Below are 20,052 nucleotides of genomic sequence, written 5' to 3' on the forward strand. Positions count from 1 at the left end.
TCCATTATTTGAGTAAACTTCAGGGTATGTGTCCTTTGTCCTCTTGAAGTGTGGATAGATTATTAAAGCAAAATACTAAAAACAAACAATGCTCCATTGAACATTTTTATGCATGGCACTTGTTCACAAATTTGAAAACCGCTTTAGTATAGTTCTCAAATCAGGGGTGATTTTGCCTGCCAAGGAACATTGGCAATGTTTGGGGCCTTTCTCATGATAAAGATAAGGGGAGGGATGCTACTGTCATCTAGTGGTTAGAGAACAAGAGATCCTGTGAAATACAGTATGAAAGAAAAAGCTCCCACCCACTCCACAACAAAGAATATCCAAATTATCCAAAAATCTTAGTAGTGCCAAGATTAAGACATGCTGCTCTGAAGCATATACTTGGAAGAGGAAATGGTAAACCTTATGGTATATACAATATTGTTATTTTATGAAGTGGATTTCTGGAAAGCATGAAGAAATTATGACTTTCCATACAAGCAAAAGTTTGGAATTAGAATTAAAACTGCTTCAGTGACACTAGCAATCTAGTGTTTGTAAACAATTTAGATGTCTTAAACCAGACTGGGTAGTAGCATTATTCAGAATAAACTCAGCATATGCATATAATCTTTAACCTAATGAAATACATGGGTACTTCCTGCTCGATTAAAAGGTTAATTTTGAGCGAGTGTCTGTTTCAAACGAGTTACTGAAAACAATGGTAGTTGGAATATTAGGTTGAATATGTTAAGACCAAAATGACAACATGAAAAATACAGATTTCTTTTCCTGACATAGATGATTGTTAAATATTGAAGGCTGAAAGGATAAAAAGTTTCTTTCTCTAACGTTTTAAATCTTTAATTGAAGGTAGGTAAATAGACAATTTGGGGACCTACTTTTAAGCCTATAAGATTCATGGACCCTGTTTGAAATTCTCATGAAAGCTATGGTCCCAGAAGTATGTGCATACTTGTGTATCTACAGTTTACGGTTTTGGCTGGTACATGCATGCTTCTAATGCCCCTCCATGGGATCTCATCCAACACACATGCACCATTAATTTATAACTGAAGAATTTTTCTAAAAGCCTGTGCTGAAAATAAGCTATATTTGAAATTATCACTGAATAATAAAGCTATGACTATATTGTTTATATCTTCTTAGGCAAATGCAGAAAATTTAGTGATGGAGAAAAATAGGTAACTTGGAATTGGAATTCATTAAGTCCTCCATGATTAAATAAGTGAACATCAATCATTTTTCTTTTTTTCTTCTTAGGTGTATGCATCAGTGTTATGGGAACAAGCTAATGAATACAGACAAAATTCAACTGAAAGAGCATGTTTTGGCACCTCCCTCCCAGAAGAAAAACTTAATGACTTTCGTGATGAGCAAATTGGACAATTACAGGAACTGATGCGAGAAACTACTAAACCCAACAGGCAATTTAGTATCACGGAGTCTACAAAACCAAAATTTTAGTAAATACAGTAAAGTTTGACAAAATATAAAATTTAGAACCTTTTAACTATCATTGGTTTTTTAAAGTTATTATTTCATCCTTACGTATTATTTTGTTTTTGGTTTTTATGAATGCAGTATGTGGACCAGGATCACCAGAAGACAACTGGAAAACTTTAGGACATTGTTGGAATAGCAGTATTTACTGAATGGAATTTGATTTTGTGCATTAAATAAGGAAGCCTCCAAAATGAAATATTGAGAATTTTTTGTATACAAGTTTGTTTTAAATGCTGATGTTCAAGCATTAGAGATTTTCTTTTGCTACATCAGTTAAGTATATCATAATGACAAATGTAGAATTTCAACAAGTTTATTAGATTGTCATTCTGAAAGTATCATTTCCACTTTAATAATTGCATACATGATTATTCTGCATGTCTCCTTCTGACTCATTGTTTATTCACAATGAAATGTTAAAGAGAAGCTTTAATATTCAGTATTATCGTTTGCATAGTAGATTGTACAAAGTATAATAATGTTTCTACAGTATTTATAACAAATGACCCTTCAAATAATTTTTAGTTACTTTGAGAGTCTCATTTATTGCCTAATGTTTGGGGAGTATAAAAACACAAATTTTTCTCATAGTTAGATTGATTTATAAATTTTTTAAAAGACACATTAAAATCTTGCATATGCCAAGATCATTTGATATACAGGGGATCAGTAATTATCAAAGACAAAAAGTCTACTCCCATGCCATGGATTTGCTCAAAAGAATGGTGTGGTGATATTATGCAAATTTAGCTTCTAGGCCTCAGAGCCTGGCATAGCTCCACTGGAACTATTGGAAACCTGTCCAACTGCCATGTTAAGCCTGAGCTGACCCTCCAGAGTATCAGATTAGGTTTTGGGAAGCATTGTAAACTACATTACCCAAAGCAATCCTGGATCAGCTGGCTTTCAGCCAACAGCAAACACATGAGTGAACCCAGATAAACAGGTTTATAAGGAATTTTAAAGGACATTGGAAATTTTCTAATATTGATAATTGAGAATATGTAGAAATTTTACAAAATGCTAGATTTCTTTTTTAGTAAGGTGGCAGACTATGTTCATCTGAGCAGTGCTAAAACTAAAAACTTTCAGGTAAAATAGAAAAAGCATTTTTAGATGCATCTGGGAGTTGGCAGTGTTCTAAAAGATTAAGTAATCCCAAGGCTAGTATTACTAAATGAAACTGCTGCAACCCTTTTGCCCTGAGGTTGAATTTCAGATTTGGTTTTGATTGTCCTTAGGAAAACTGTGGGCAGAAAAACAGAACTTAGAGTCCAGTTGAAGTAGATTCATAAAATACATTTTTCCCACAAAGCCAGGACCCTAAGGAATACCATCAGAGAACGCCAAAAACAAACCTGCTCTAGTACTTGTGCAGAGTTTCAGAGCATCCCAAATCAAGTCATCTATGTACTCAAACAACAAGTTATGAATCCATATAAAATGGTCCCAGAATAAGTACCTGAAAGATTTAAACAAATTTTTGGAGGATACTGAGATCACAGTTTCCTCAAGTTTAAATAAACTCCACAAGGAAAATTAGCACAGCAACTAAGGCAATAGAGATAGGCCACCAGAAAACTCAGAAATTAGAACATGTTTTATAATTGTTACGGTTTAAATATTAGGTGTCCCTCAAAAGCTCTGTGAAATGATGCAAAAAAGCTTAGAGGTAAAATGATTGGGTTATGAGAATCTTAACCTAATCTGTGCATTAATCCCCTGATAAGGATTAACTGGATGGTAACTGTAAACAGGTACGGTGTGGCTCAAGGAGGTGAGTCCCTAGGGGCGTATCTTTGAGTACATATTTTGTCTGTGGTGAGGAGAGTCTCTGTCTGCTTCCTGGTGATGTTCCCAGCTGCATTCCTCTACCATACCCTTCTTTCATGATGTTCTGCCTCACCTTACACCCCAAAGAATGGAGTCAGCTGTTAATGGACTAGGACTTCTGAAACCCTGAGCCCCCAAATAAACTTTCTTCCTCTAATTGTTCTTGTCCAGTCTTTTGGTCACAGCTGCAAAAAAAGCTGACTAAAACAATATTACACATGTGCTAAGAAGAAAGATTGTTTAGAAGGTCTCCAGGAAACAGGGCATTTACTATAAAAGATGACTATCATATTTGAGAAAAGAAAAAACAACTTTTCCAAGTGGAAAATAGAATAACTAAAAAAATAAACTTCAATGAACAGGTTTAACAGATTAAATGGAATTGAAAAGAGAATTAGTGACTGTAATGGACAGAAGAAATTGTGCAGGATGCTGAGTAGAAAAGCAGCTTGAAAATGTGAGAATACAGGAAAAAGAATAAAAGTCAAATGTATAACTAATAGTCTCAAATAAGTAATGGGGACAGAAGCAATATTTGAAGAATTAATTGCTGAGAAACTTTCAAATAAAAAACACCAGTCCACAGATTTATCCTCAGCAGAATAGATATGAAGTCCTCACTTACACACATCATAGTAAAAGATAGAATGCCAAAGACAAAAACTGGTTAAAGTAGCCAAAATAGAAGTCACAATTAACCTTCAAAGGAAATCACCTAGAGCAGGACAAATCCCTAGTAGTCTTGGTAACCCAGCTCTTCCCAGCTTTCTTGTTGGTAGTTCCTTAGGAAAAAAAAAATGTGCTCAGAATATGCTGGTAATGCAAGATCATGAGATAAAGAGGGAATGTCTAGAACACCGTGATTTGTGTTTCTATCCCTCTTAAACTGGCATGACCTTCAACACTATAACTCGGCATATGAGGTTACCACCAGGATGTAAAACCCAAGTGGAGTGCCTTCCAGGGACCCTCAGTTACAGTGTAGTTGGGGCATATGCAGATGAGACTCCTGGCCTGGACAGCTTTCCTGACCCTTGGAGGAAAGGCTTGTCATGAATCCTAGGCTATTGTTGTCCTTGCTGCCTATCTCTAAGTAACAGACATACTTCATGTGATGTGTGAATGTTCTGTCTCATCACTTTTAGAAATAGAAATTGTGGACTGGGGTTGTGGCTCAGTGGTAGAGTGCTTGCCTAGCACGTGCGGGGCCCTGGGTTCGATCCTCAGCACCACATACAATAAATAAAATAAAGGTATTGTGCCCGACTACAACTAAAAAATAAATATTGAAAAAAAAAAGAAATAATAGAAATTGTAGTGCAAGATGCAGAGGGCTGAAGTGGTAACCAGTACACAATGAATCTTCCGTACAGTTAGATCTTTAACTGACTTCTAAGGATCAATAATGGAAACCAGAAACCAGTTGTATGACTAAGAGAAAAATAACTTCCAACTTAAAATTCTATACCTCAAAAATATATTTCAGGAACGATGGTTGAATAAAGTCAGTTTTGGACAACAAAATGAGCAAGTTTGCCACCTAAGTATTCTTAAATTCTAAAAGATATGCTTTATATAGTAGGAAGGTGATTGAAGATGGACTAAAAGACCGAAGGTTGTGAATAATGGATGAATCTTAAAAAAGCATTTGCTATATGAAACAATAATGCTGTTTCATGGAGTTCAAATTATATTTAAAATACCTTTCAACTGAAATATATAAGTTGATAGGGTAGTGACTGGAATAAGTCCTCTAAATTTGTATGGTCTGAGAGAATAAAGGTATTGGTTAGCTTTAACCTTAAGTATAAATATGATTTCCAGTATAACCACTTAAAATGATGGTTACACAGAAATTAGTATATCGTTTCTGAGGTAATAGAAGGTAAAAATAGGAAAATAATCATAAAATAGAAAAAGAAGCATAGAAGGGGCAGGAATAGGGGAAAAAAACAGGTGGTAGATAGTGGTTTGCCTCTTCTGAAACTGTTGGGACTTTCATCCCTGCTCTGAGTTATTAAGAGAGAGTGGAAAACAATCTGACTATAGTGTTTAAAGGAGAGGTCTTTGGGAGGTGACTTGGACTTTTCTGGCTTGAGACTGTTCTCACAAGGCCATCACTGTATGCAGCCCCATCCTTTGACCAGAATTGAGCCAAAGTAAACCTCTATAACTTAACCAATCTGTGATATATTATTATAGTAGTACTAAATAGTCTTAGGGATGTAACCCAGTAATTACAAGAAATGTAAATGGACTAAGTTATTTTGTTAAACACAAATTGTTACGTAGTTAAAACATGAAATCAATTATATGCCATTATAAAAGATGACACCTAAAGAACAATACATAGAAAGTTTTAAAGTAAAATGATGATTAAAGTTATACAAACCAAAAGAAAGTCAATATAGATAATATTAGCATCTGAAAAAAATGTTAAAGCAGAAACATTGCTAGGGATAAAAAGAATCAGTTCATATAATGAAAGGTTCAATTTATTAGGAAGAGAATGCTAAATTGGCATTTACCTGTAAGTAAATGGTTAAGCAGTCCCATATTTGGAGAAATTAACATGATTCTAAATAACGCATGAATGAAAGAAGAATCTCTAGTGGACTCTGGAATATAAGTACAACTAGACAGTGATGAAAATGCATAATGAAATTATGGGTTGCATCGAAAAGAGCCCTTGAATGAAGTTGATAGACTTCAGTGAGTCTAGCAGAAGCAAAGAAAGGTTGAATATTACTGAGAAGAGCTATCTTAATAAAAGAATACCACAATATGTTCAAAGAAAATAGAAGGAAATAAAAATTAGAGCAGAAAAGTTTTAAAAATCAAAGTTTATTATTTGAAAAAGATTCAGAGACCTCACAGCAAAGTTAATCAAGAAAAACCAGGCACACATAACCTCTAAAGAACCAAATAGGACAAAAATTTCTGTTGTATCATTAAATAGATATATGAACAACTTAAAGCCAATAAATGTATAACCTGTGGAAGAAATGGACAACTTTTTTTAATTTTTTTTTTGGTACCAGGGATTGAACTTGGGGACACTCGACTACTGAGCCACATCCCTCACCCTATTTTGTATTTTATTTAGAGACAGGGTCTCACTGAGTTGCTTAGCTCCTCGGCATTGCTGAGGCTGGATGTGAACTCTCATCCTTCTATTACCTCGGTTCTCCTGCCTCAGCCTCCTAAATCACTGGGATTACAGGCGTGTACTACTGAGCCTGGCAAAATGGACAAATTTTTTGGAAGAGGAAGCTGACAAAAATAATCAAAAGAATGTTTCAGTAGCCATGAAATTATTGAATCAATGGTTTAAAATATTCCCAGAAAGAAAATTTCAAGCCTAAATAACACCTTTGATGAGTACTGCCAAATAGTATGAAGTACATAATTCCAAACTTAAGCCTTTCCAGATAGAAAAAGAGGGATACTCCCTAATCCATTTTTATGAGACCAACAAATACCTATAAAATGAAGTGGAAAAGGAAAATTACTGACCAATTTTACTTAGGAACATAGATATAAAATCCTAAACTTAATATTAGTAAGGCAAATCCAGCAAATGATGATTCATTGTGATCTGGTCATGTTTATGCCAGGAATCCAAAGTTCTTTTACTTTAGAAAATAAATTACTATCGTCTACCACATAATCAAATTAAAGGAGATTTAGTAGTGATCATCTCAAGAGGTGAAGAAAAAGTGTTTGCTAAACATTCAATATCTATTCATGATAAAAATGCTCTTGAACTAGGTATGAAGGGTACTTCAGTCTAATTAGAGGATTTCTACCAAACATGTGCAGCAAACATGAATTGTTGAAAGCTTTCTCTTTGAGACTGGGAAAAAGGAAAGGATGTCTGTCAGTACTTCTTTGAGTCAAAACTGATATTCTAAAATAATATTATTGTATATGTGGAAGATATAAAAGAGCCTACAAATTATGAGAATAAGAATTTAATAGTTTTCTAGATGCAAACATTGCTACACAAAATTAAAATCAGTTGTGCGCCTGCATAATGGTAACAGCATGAAAATTTTCAAAGATATTTTGTCAACAAATATTAAATACTTACAAACCAGTTTACTAAAAGATGTTCAAAATTCTCAGAAGGAAGTTGTAAAATTTTACTTTCAGAATGCTAAAGAAACTTAAAGGCACTTTATGTTCAAAGATTGAAAGACTTAATATTGTAAAGGTCTGTCATTGCAATACAATGTTCATCAAAATTCCAAATATTTTTTTTAATTGACAAGCATTTTTTAGTATGCAGTGCCAAGAGTCAAGAATAACCAAGGCATTTTTAAGAACAACATTTTGAAAGATCTTACCATACCAGACATCCAAATAGTATCGCTTTAGTTAGTAAAATAGTGTGGCATTTCATCACACAGGGACTTGATTTCTGGCAGTCATGTGTTACACTCCATGGAGCAAGGACTGCTTGTCAGTAAATGGTTCTGGTTCCTTGACAGTTGACTTTTTTTTAAGGGAAAAAAAAAGAAAGAAAACTTTGGTGTTTAGAATTGTTTGGTTTCTGTTTTTATTTTTAATTTTTTAGATGTTGATATGCCTTTATTTTATTCATTTATTTTTATGTGGTGCTGAGAATTGAACCCAGTGCCTCACACATGCTAGGCAAGCACTCTACCACTGAGCCACAACCCCAGACCCATAGAATTGTGGTTTCTTAAAGATAAAAATATGAAAGGCAAATTTTTTTATATCATTATTTTATTTATTTGTTTTTTAGTTAGTGCTGAGGATCAAACCCAGGTCCTTGCACATTCAAGGCAAGCACTCTACCGCTGAGCCACAACCCCAGCACCCCCGAAAGGCAAAATTATAACCCTTCAAGAAAATAAGATAAGGAATATCTTCAAAATATTGGAGTAGGAAGGGACTTTAGACAAATTAAAACTACATATATAGAAAAAAAAAGGTATGAATACAGTAACATGGTACTTCTTTCATCAAAAGCAGTTAAGTTTGCAAAAGAATACAAACATAAGCCTCTGAGTATAAAGAGTTGCAATACATACAATGGCCCATGGGCATAGTATACAGAATGTCTGAGGAACTTCTATCTACCATTAAAATTCAATAGAAAATTAGCAAAAATCTTGAATAAAAAATTTGCAAATAAGGAAATTCATGTGTTCAGTAAATAGAAAAAGTATCTTTGGCCTCAATTGAAATAAACGTATGCAAATATAAATCATAACTTTTTTTGGAAAAGTTTGACATTCCTTAGTAAATTTAAAGATGCTTATACTGAATATTATTATGGTATTAATGCATTAATACTATTTCATTATTGTGTTTGAGTACAGATACTGCTGTCAAGTTCATGGATTTGAGTTCTGACCTTTCACGTGGGACTTGATATATAAAAAGTGAAGTTTTATCTTGGTTTTCCTCTCCCTCAAGAACCAGTTTTTGCCCTTCTAGTGTTGGTAAGATTAATTAATTAATCCATGTGAAATATTCAGAACAGTACTTAGAACATAATAAATACTATAAAGCGTTCAGTATCATTGTTATTAATATTACTTTGCAACCCACAAAACCAGTCCTACACAATCTTGTGCAGGTGTGGAGAACATTCTGTACAAGAAGGTTCATATAAGAATTATTTTAGCAACTCTACACCATAAGCAATACTAATATTTCTCAACAGGAGATAAAGTTATGGTATGGTCATATAGCAATGAGTCTTAATGAACTATTAGTTTCATAAATACAATACTGACTGGAAGATGCTAAATATAAATACAGTAAATGAATTCATTTGTACCAAGTAGGACATCAGGCAAAAAAAAAAATAAAAAAACTTGTGAGCAATGCAGATATTAGTGGTAAAACTATAAAGAAAGGTAAATGACAGTCACAAAAATCAGAAGAGTGGTTAACTCCAGAGGGGTGAGCAAGGTTGTGACTGGAAATGGGTGCATGGAATCTTCTGGGGTCCTGGGTGGGAATGTTTTATATTTGGGTGATATTTATGTGTGTCATTCTTCAAATTATATGTGCAACTAACTCGTTTGACCTACATTTTAAGCTAGTAAAAATTTGTGGAGTGGGAAAGAATTTGTTTAAAATAAGGGCATGGACAGAGAGAGTGTAATCTCTAAATGGACTATGCACAGGGCTTTTGGGAGACCATCAGAATGGGTCTGATAGGGAACTACTGCTACCACCCAGTGTGAGGTACTCTGCAGTTTATTAAAGAGGAGTGGTCCAACATTGGATACATTAGATTTAAGTACCAGGCACCGAATCTTAAAGATTCTATATAGCCTAGGGCCTAGGCATTTTTAGTTTAAAAAAGCTTTCTAGGAAATTCTGAGGAGTTTTTAGGCTTGAATTCTACTGTTGTATTAAAAAATAAAACAAAACAAAAAAACACTAACCAAAACCTTGACTGAATAAAACTAATAAAGTAGAAATTATTTTATTTCAAGTAAGGAGAAACTACAAGATTTTGTTTTTCATTTACCATAATTAATTATCTTCTTTAAAAACATAATCCAACACCCCAATTTTGAAATTATTCATAAGCTTGTTTAATATACAATTTGTAAAAATTTGTCTATTTTAAGAGGGAAAACAATTATGTTTACTTTTATTTTTAAAAATAAGATAAACAAGCACAAAACTATTTTCTAGCGTTTGGCACTGTTTTATGTTGTTGTGTTTCGAAAACCTTTCTTCAGTGAACAACTCTTAAGGATTGTTTGCATTTTCCCTTTGGTACCTAATTGATTCTTTTGGTGGAAGACCTGATAAAGGAAATACTCAAAGACCTTTTTAATATAATTAGATTCTCATAAAAGTATTGAATTAAAGAGGCTGATAAGTTCATCTAGGCTAACCACATTTTTCACCTACCCCCTCATCTGTCTCAAGATCGGTGAATTTGGAACTCAGATTCACTTACTCCAACTGATTTTATGTTTGGACATCTCTAAAACTGACCTATAGAAACATGGAGAAATACTGAGACGAATTGGCAGTTATGGGCTTTAGGAAGTGTTTTAATTTTATATAAATTATAACATTAACTTGTGCTGTTTTAGCAAAGAAACAATAGCATTCAACCTGAAATAGTATACCCGTTTCAGGTTTTTCAATTAGTGCAAAAGCTGAAAGGGGCTGAATGTTGAATAATTGTTGCTAAGCAACTTTAAGAAAATAACTATCTGCAGAGTAATGGCATATCCAGTGGATGCTGACACTCAAATTACATAACTGGAAGGAGAATTAAGCACTAGGCCACAAGAATAGTAAAACTTTACAAGTTCATTATGATATACATTTTACATGTAAGATAAGCTCATGCAAAAGCAATTTGATTTAAAAAGTATGACTAAAAAGATTATGGGTAAAAATGTCTGAACTGGTTTTGAACTAATTGATATTTTATTTTTAATATATTTTTTGTTAGTTGTAGTTGGACACAATACCTTTATTTTATTTATATATTTTTATGTGTTGCTGAGGATCGAACCCAGCGCCTTGCATGTGCTAGGCAAGCACTCTACCGCTAAGCCATGACCCCAGCCCCAAATTAATTGATATTTTAAACCTACTTTTCTAGAACGGAAAAAAAAAAAAAATGTTTGATCGATCTCAAAGCTTAGCCTTCTGACATGTGAGGGGGTACCTTCTGTCTTCTGTAGTCCAAAGAGACATCTCACATTATTTTAACTGCTTCCCAATCTTAGTTTTCTTATCAAAAATACATGCTCCATCAGGGCAGGAATTTTTGTTCACTATTGTTTCATCATTATTTGTAATAGTGCCAAGCACATCATAGGAACTCAATAAATATTTGAATAAAATAATGTCTGAAAACAGTGTATCAGGGTTCATTCTAGAGACAAAACTGATTAATTGGAATGAGAAAAGTTTAATATAAAAGTAGTACTTAATATGGGGAGTAACTATAAAGATGTAAAGAGATATTTTTGGGGCGGGGGGGGGCGGGGATTACTGGGGATTGAACCCAGAGGTGCTTTACCCTTTATATTTTTTGAGTCCCACCCATTGCTGAGGCTGGCCTTGAACTTGCGATTCCCTGCCTCAACCTCCCAAAGCCCTGAGGTTATAGATGTGTGCCACCATATCCAGATAAAGGATATACAAGGAGATAGTTCTGAGAGAGTACCTAAGGATGAACAAAGTTGGAAGGAAAGGTGCTTCTCAAGGCTGAGATTCAGAGCTCTGGAGGAGGTTGGTGTGGTAGCTGTAGCCTATTGGATAGCAGAGACATTTGTCCTGTTGTCCAGGCTGCTGCTCTTCTCCCTGCTGAGAAGGCAGGAAGCTGCTCTCTGGTAGATACAGTGATACTAGCAGATAGGCTTACAGAGGAAGTTGGGCTCTTGGTATCCTGCTTACTGGTAAGCAGACAAGTGTTTGCAGTGTGCACATCTGGAGTGCCTAAAGAAACAGTCTTGTGTAGTATAGCCAGGCTGAGACTGGTGGCAAAGTATTTGAACCATGGTCTCTATAGTATTGAACCTCAGGAAATGAGTGGTTTCAGTATATGGTATCCATATCTGGAGGGACACAAGAAGTGTCTTGGGGGTGCAGACAAAGAAGTGAGCATTGGGACATGGGTAGGGTACTATGAAACTTGGGATGATCAGTGTCCATATCATGAGGGACATATGAGGTGGTCCTAGTTCAGGCCAGGCTACAAGCATATCAAGAGATTATATATCCTGGGCTGGGATGTGGCTCAGGTGGTAGCGCGTTCGCCTGGCATATGCGGGACACTGGGTTCAATCCTCAACACCACATAAAAATAAAATAAAGATATTGTGTCCACCTAAAACTAAAAATAAATAAATAAGATTTTAAAAATCCTAATTGTGTGACTAGGGCAGAGTATCACTGAATGTTCCCACACAGGTACTGCTGCCCACTGGGCAGCAAGAGCAAAGAATAAATCAAGATGGCAGTATACTGGAATCAGAGAAATACTTGTTTTTACAATGATCCTCCAGCACTTCATGGACAGAGGTTAATCTTGTGCTCACTGCAAAAGTGAAACATTGAAATCTCCATAATAATAGCTAGTGATGGAGAATGAGTGTAGAGAAGAGGCAACAAACTGATATCTAGCACATATAGCTAATAGAACACTTACATACACCAGGCACCAGGATTCCTATAGATTATTACAAAGATTATATATAATAGTTACCAATTCACTACATAGATTATTTTAAATAGGTATTTAAACTTCCCAGAGTTGGGTTGCTATTACTTCATCTTATAAATGAATGATATGAAGCTTAGAACAATGAAATAACTGGTTAGAGGTCCAGGAGTTAGGATTTCAACCCTTTTAGTTGGTGTGGCTTCAACCCTGATACCATTATACTTTCTCTCAAAGGAAAATATAATAGAATTGGTAAAGATGATCTGCTGGATTAGCACCTATTGGTTGTGTTCTCATCAAGTGGCCCTTTAGATTTTTGCTTTCCAGTGGTCTTATCCACTCAGAGGTGCTGATGTTGTTCATGGCCTCCTCACCATTCCTTTCAGTACATCTGTACCAAATCTTCATAGGGTACCTCTTGCCTGCCACCTAGTAATGATCCAACAAATAGGGTAGTCTGCGCTAGAGTTCTTTGGGCAGGGAGACATGGCAAACTTGATAGTGAACATTAGGTAATGGCAAGTCTTCCTAAAGAAGATTATGAGGTTAGTTTCCTAAGGTCCTGATATCACATAGGCTCTAAATCTGGAAAGAGATGATATCAGCATTCCATGTAGGAATGAAGAGAAATATATCTGTTTACTCAAGGAATTACACCAAATACCCCCACATTGTGTTCTTAGGATTTTGTTCATAGACCTCTTGTCACTCTATTCCCTTTCTGGGTACTCCATCAGCAACTTTGGCTCCCTGTACTATGTAGTTTGATGATCCCCAGGTCTCCTCCTTGTGAGCTCCATAACCTATGAAACTAACCATCCACTAGAACCCAAGACCACAGCTCAAACCTCAGTTCAATCGGTTGCCCTAAAACTGATCACCCTCCAGAGTATGTCTGCTCTTTATGAATTGAATCACCAAGCTATAATTACCAGAGACTGTCATCCTTGATATGTACCTCTTCCTCACTTCCACATGAAATAAGGCCTTTTCCCTCCTTCATTTAACATCACCAAATCCTTAAGAATAATTGCATTCCATTTTTAAATTTTTTTTTGCAGTACTGGAGATTGAACCCAGGGTGTTGTGCCACTAATCTATATCTCCAGCATCTCTGACTACTTTGTTTTTGTTTTTGAGACAGTGTCTCGCTTAGTTGTCGAGGCTGGCCTCAAGCTTACAGTCCTCCTGTCAGCTTCCTGAGTAGCTGTACTTGTAGCACATACCTGAGGAGACATGTGCTTGGGTATCTGTCTTCATTCAGTTTTTTTCTATCCATACTTTCATCTCTTTAGTTCAAGCCACTGTTTCATCTGGATTTCTACAAGACTTTATTAATTGCCTCTTTGTATTGACCCTGCTAGTCTATTCTCCAAAGGCAGTAAAGGTAACTTTCCCACAAATCCAAACCTGGTTATGTCACTTTCTTGCTTTAAAAATCCTTTAATCTTATCTTATTTGGGATAATTCCAAACTCCTTAATTGCTTACTTGCAGGCTTTATATCACCTTCTTATATCACCAGGAGTCTAGTCAGGAGATGGAACTATACCAATTATTTCATTGAGAGAATTTAAGATGAAAAATTGAAGAACAAATGATGCAAAAAAAGAACCCTGATATTATACAGGATCAGCAATTGCAGGAAGAAGCTTAGGAAATTAGGGGAAGAGGTTGCAATTTTTACACTTTAGAAGATTAAAGGTTGTTCCCTGTACAGCCGAAACTTGGACTTCTGAAGAGGAGAGCAGTGGACAGTTTGCACTGGTCTCTAAGATGGAGCATGATGAGGCTGGGTGATTTTTGCAGGTATTGGAAATGGCAAGCTTGCTTCAACTGCTACCACTGAAATGGGCTGTTGTTTCTAGAATGAAGAAATGAGGCTGGGTAATGCTGAGGGAAAAAGGAATAAGGAGCAAACAAAGTGACAGGAAGGAGCAAGCTCTTCCTCCTCCAATGTAAAAGTTTTTCTCTAGCATCCCCTGTTAGCAGAGCAGAAATGTGATCTATAGAGTCCCACCCCCAGCATCAAAAAGAGGAGCATAGAAGTGTGGGTGAAGTTGAGAGAAAACTGGCAAAATTCATCTCCTTTTGTTCCTTAGCGCACACACAGGCTTCTACATATAGTTGTCTTCAAAACAATGAAAACAATTCTGTATGCTCAACTAGAAACACAACTGCCCTGGTACAAATAAGGATGTAGTTAGCTTTTTCTCAAAGTCCCGATCATAAATGCAGTTTATAAGTAGTCACACTGTTTTTCTCTGAGTATATTATTTCCCAAATTCCATACAGTTTTATCTCAATACTTAAACACCTAAACACCAAATTGCAAACCTCACTGATAACAAATTTGTATAATAAAGGAAAGGATGTGAGAGAAAAATTTATATTTACATACAAGAAATTCATATCCATTTACATAAGCAGAAAAGAAAATATATTTAGGTGCTTTGTCATCATTTTCATAACTATTTCCATAACTAGTCATGAGGTCAGTTTATAATTTCCTTCTTCCATAACTAATGATGTGTTCCCTTTGTTCCCAGCCATGGCTTAAGCAAGTCAAAGAATTATACCTGGTTGGACATTCTAAACCTTTGTTCATTAGGGGTCTGCGTTTTCAGTGGATCTGCCTTTTTTGGGCAGAGAAATTCCTGGGTTCTGAACCTCTACTCCTGAGTGAACTTTTTTTCCTGTTTTCCAGAGTCCTCATTGCCCTGAATTTGACAATAATCCAATTTTCTCCTGATAATCAGGATCAGTTATCACAGCCATTTCCTCTATTCTTTGTTCAGCCCATTTTCCAGCAGTTTAGAGGGCCTTTTCCTCACCCTCGTTTTTGAAATCCCTCCTCCTCCTCCTCCTCCCCCTCCCCCTCCCCCTCCCCCTCCTCCCCCTCCCCTCCCCCTCCCCCTCCCCCTCCTCCCCCCTCCCCTCCCCCTCCTCCCCCTCCCCCTCCCCCCTCCCCTCCCCCTCCCCCTCCCCCTCCTCCTCCTCCCCCCTCCCCTCCTCCCCCTCCCCCTCCCCCCTCCCCCTCCCCCTCTTCTTCTTCTTCTTCTTCTTCTTCTTCTTCTTCTTCTTCTTCTTCTTCTTCTTCTCCTTCTTCTTCTTCTTCTTCTTCTTCTTCTTCTTCTTCTTCTTTCTTCTTGCAGTGTTTCAATACATAGATATATGTGTTGGCCCACAAGCATACCTTGGCCAATTGTATGATTGAAACGTGAAGGCCAGGCCTTGCTCATATGATAAGTGATGGCCAGCAAGAGTCAAAGCGAAGCATTTTCACCTTGGTCAGGTGGAGAGGGACTGCTTCATTGAACTGGTTTCCCTGCCTTCTCTGTTGTGTGAACAAGGTGGGCTTTTGGTGAAACATTTTATACCAAAGATTCCTTATTTTGGGTTTTTGTTTTAATGTTAATGAGTCCAGAGAAGCCTCCCAAATTATTTAAAATTCAGGGTCATGGGGGCCTAAACAGAAGTTAACCATGGGTCTCAGTTTCATTTCCTTTCAAGTGATTGTCTAACTCTCAGACTCAAAACCACAAGTGGGTGGTTAAGAAATCATAAACAAGTTGTAGGCACTTCTGCAGAACTTGTGATTTCAGGAAAAAACAAATCCTATGCTGTATAGCATGTGGGTGGGATGACTTTAATTCAGATCAGGGTTTCCATAGGCATTAAGACCAAGCTAAAGTAAATTGCTCAGAATAATCACTTCAAAGCAAAAGAGAAAAGCTCTAACTCTATTGATTAAAGTTCTTAATTGCAAAAGAATCTCCCCCTACATAAAACAAAGGCGTAAATAAAGGGGTTGATTGGCTCACAGAATGTACTTAGCCAGAAGCAAAGAGTTGGGATGCATCCCACCAGGCCTGTGTTGGTTATAATGGGAAAAATTTCCCTGCTGCTGTAGCTTGTATAAGCTACATCTATGATGCTTACATCTATGATGCTAGAGGTTGGACACTAGAGTCTAGAGTTACCCCCAGAAAATCCAAAACACTTCTGCCAAGGATTCAATGACTTTGCCCATGAGCATGCAACCAGGTGCTCACTTCTGTCTCATGCAGGTGGATATATTGGTAAAGCTAGGTTGTAAGGTCACTAGAGTGGGCTTCCAGTTTGGATTATCAATCCAACTTTCAAAGCACAACAAGTTTACTCAGCACAATGTGGACCTAGCTTCTAAGAAAGGATAAAGAAGAGACAGCATCTATAATAACAGCATCACTGAGACCTTGGATGAAAGTTCTGATGTCCCCTATCATGTGCTGGGGTATATTTTGGTGCAAGAAATGACAGGAAGCTGAAGCAAGCATAGATCACTCAGCATAGGAAAGTCATAGGGTTTGGGATTTCTGGACTTAAACACTCTGCCAATCACTGAAAATACCAAAGGTGGGGTATCAAGTTCCCATTCTTCAGTAAAGCTATAACCATACGTTATATGTTACAATAAATGATCGTGACAACTAAGTACAACATACCTAGCAACATCTTTGAATTTTTCCTTTCACTAAAGTGGACATTTCAAGAAGTCTGACAAGCACCCCGGAGGCTGGAGTAAGACTGACAGTTTGGCAGCCAATTTTTTCCTTTCATATATAGAAACCTGGCTGAAAGGGAGCCTGGGAACTGTAGCAGTGAGCTTTTCTTGGCATCCATAATCCAGGAAACTAAAGAGGTGATTATAATGATGTTGTATGGGCCAGAATGGAGTATGTCTGGCTAGTTAAAAGCACAAATGAGTTAATCTTAAAAAATCCCTGGCCTAGGAATCTAGAGAAAGGCCTCTAATGCTATCTGCTGTAGATTGTGACTTTGGACAAATTACATGTTCACTTTGGCTTTCAGCTTCCTCAGCTTCCGCAAGAGAGATCTGTATTGTGATAGCCGTTACTCTAGCTGTAACATTATATAATTCCATAATTTGGGGTGAATCTATTCCAAATCACTGAGCTTCAGCACCACAGGGGACACATGACTAGATAGGTTGAAAGTAATGGATGTCTTTGAATTAAAAACCCATCCTACGTCAAAACCTGAGCTCCTATACGTCTTTGTGCTATTTTCAGATTTAGGAAGTATTTTTCCTGCTCTTAGGATACTGTGACTTGTATAAAAGTCAGTTGGCTTTAACTCACAATCATAACATTTCATTTTAGAAGATTAAAATCACTAAGCATATTTTAAATTATTTTGGACACAATTTAATTTCCAAAATATATATTTCATCAAGAAAGTAGTACTACATAGATAAAAAAAAAAGATAGGCGTTTCATGAATTTTTGAGGCAAAAGTGAAACTACATTAGTTTGCCATAACAGAGTACCTGTTAACAGAGTAAAAGTTGTTTTCTAAAACAACAAATTTATTTTCTTGGTTCTAGAAGCTAGAAGTTTAAAAAAAAAAAGGTTCTAAAGGCTAGAAGTTGCCAGCACCTTTATGTCATTTAACTTTAATTATGTATCCAAAGGTGAAGATACATCTCCACCTGGAAAGGATTCAAACAGCCACCTTGGGGATTAGGACTTGACATGAATTTTGGAAGGGGCACAATTCATTACTCAGCACTGCCTCAGTGGATATTAAAGTCCTGGTGAAGAGAAGAGTCAGTTATCAATCTCTGAGTCAAAAATCCCTAAAGAAACTTTGGTACGTAAAGAAAAATAATAAAATGATTGATTGAATGAATAATATATACATGTGACCATTTACTTGCTACTTTGAGATTTTTCTGTCTGACTTAGAAAACAAATTTGTGAGAAAGCTAAGTCCTCAAAATGGTAAAGGATTAATTTCATTACCTCTTTATAATGACAAAATCTTTAGAAAGACAACGAAGGGGTGAATACAGAAGGAGAATTGAGAAAGATGCTTTGATAAATTTAGAAATAAAAAAATTCGCTTACTGACAGGTACTATTCAACTCACTACAATAATTACCAAGTAACTCCAGTCAGTTAAGCACATTTTAACAAATTTAATGGACCAAAACTTAATTGTGACAAGTAATTTAGTCCTGGTTACAGGGATAACTAAGAGAAGATTAAAAATTTATATATTCAAAAGAATCTGCCAAGTATATTTATCAGGGGTAGTTTAGATTTTTTTGGGGGGGTGGGTTTAATATTCAAAAACAATCATGTCTGGCAAATATAGTAGATGATTAATCTGATAGAGTACATAGCTTATTATGTGAAATGCTAATGATGAATGCCTGACTTCCTGTGCAGTTGAAAACCAGTTCTATTGAAGACGACACTCAGTTGATAAAACTACCTTCTTCAAGTTTTGTGGCAGAGCACTTGCCTCGCATGTATGAGGCACAGGGTTTGATCCTCAGCACCACATAAAAAAATAAACAAAATAAAGATATTGTGTCCATCTACAACTAAAAAAGAAATTCTTAAAAAAAGTTTTGTGTTTGGAAAAGTTCTTTTCAAAGTTCTTCATGTGCCACATTAGTTACCCGCTCTGTTTTGAGACTTATAAACTAGTTATAGATCTTGAATTATTTTGTTCTCAAAGATGACCCTTAGCTTCTTTGGCTCTTTCCTATTAATTTTGTGGAAGTGCTACAAACCAAAACATACTCTTACCTGAAAACATTTGAGAGCCTTTATTGACCGGGGAATGGAGAGAGTGTGGGGAGGTCAGAAGAACCAGGGCTCAGGAGAGCAATTTGAAAGCTTACTGACTTCTGGGAAAATAATTATAAAATAAAGCTCTTTATTTGTTGACTTCAGTGACATGAAGACATATCACCAAGCCTTTCTGAGGTCCACAGGTCTGTTCCTTTTACACTTAGTACTCAAAGATCCAGTCAGGTGTGGTGGCACATGCCTGTAATTCCAGTGACTCAGGAAGCTAAGGCAGGAGATTTCAAGTTTGAGGCCAGTATGGCAATTTATTGAGACCCTCAGCAACTCAGCAAGACCCTGTCTCAAAATAAAAAGGCTGGGGCTGTAGTTCAGTGGCAAAGTGCCCCTAGGTTCAACTCCTGGTACAAGGAAGGAAGGAAAAACTCAATGATCCACCACTGATGACTTCCTAAAGTCCAGGACTGAGCAAATATCTCACATTTTATGATTTTGGCTCAAAAATGTTTTAATGCAAAATGACTGCAGGTATAAAAGATGGCAGGTTTATAACCATGTAGCATCTTCTTCCTAAGGAAGTAAAGACTGAAAGAGGCAGTTTTGGGATTGGATAAAATAAAAACACTAGGATGAGCAACATAAAACTCAAATGACAAAATAAAAAAAGATGGGGAAAGACTTTAAGGTACAGACTAAAACCTCGAGATGGTACGTGGGAGAATGGTAGTATGAAGAAACCATGCATGGAAAGAATATACCTTTGCTAATTCATTTCTGTTTAAGAATTGTCCTGATATTTTTCTTGCTAAGGGAGAAAAACAGAGGAATGAAAACTAGTAGAGAGGTCTGTTATTGCTAATATGTCAGGAAAAAGTAATCAAAATTAACTCAAGATCATGGGCTCATTTGGGAAGAACAC

General features: G+C 36.2%; 1 protein-coding gene across 2 annotated transcripts in view; it reads left to right on the top strand.

Moving 5' to 3' along the window:
* The window catches only part of Sdhaf3 (succinate dehydrogenase complex assembly factor 3), a 72,640-nt gene extending 63,927 nt beyond the window's left edge, over positions 1 to 8,713 (top strand). The window contains exons 2-3 of one of the 2 annotated variants that reach the window (XM_071612503.1): positions 1,270 to 1,472; positions 8,697 to 8,713. In XM_071612503.1, the coding sequence (XP_071468604.1) occupies positions 1,270 to 1,472; position 8,697 (204 nt within the window). In that variant the 3' untranslated portion in view covers positions 8,698 to 8,713. Of the gene's footprint in view, positions 1 to 1,269; positions 3,503 to 8,696 lie in introns of those variants that run through there. The other variant, XM_027952808.2, reaches the window with a different exon arrangement.
* Positions 8,714 to 20,052: the final 11,339 nt, after the last annotated feature.

Source organism: Marmota flaviventris, chromosome 1 (genome assembly GCF_047511675.1).
Source record: "Marmota flaviventris isolate mMarFla1 chromosome 1, mMarFla1.hap1, whole genome shotgun sequence".
In the NCBI taxonomy this organism is placed as follows: Eukaryota; Metazoa; Chordata; class Mammalia; order Rodentia; family Sciuridae; genus Marmota; species Marmota flaviventris.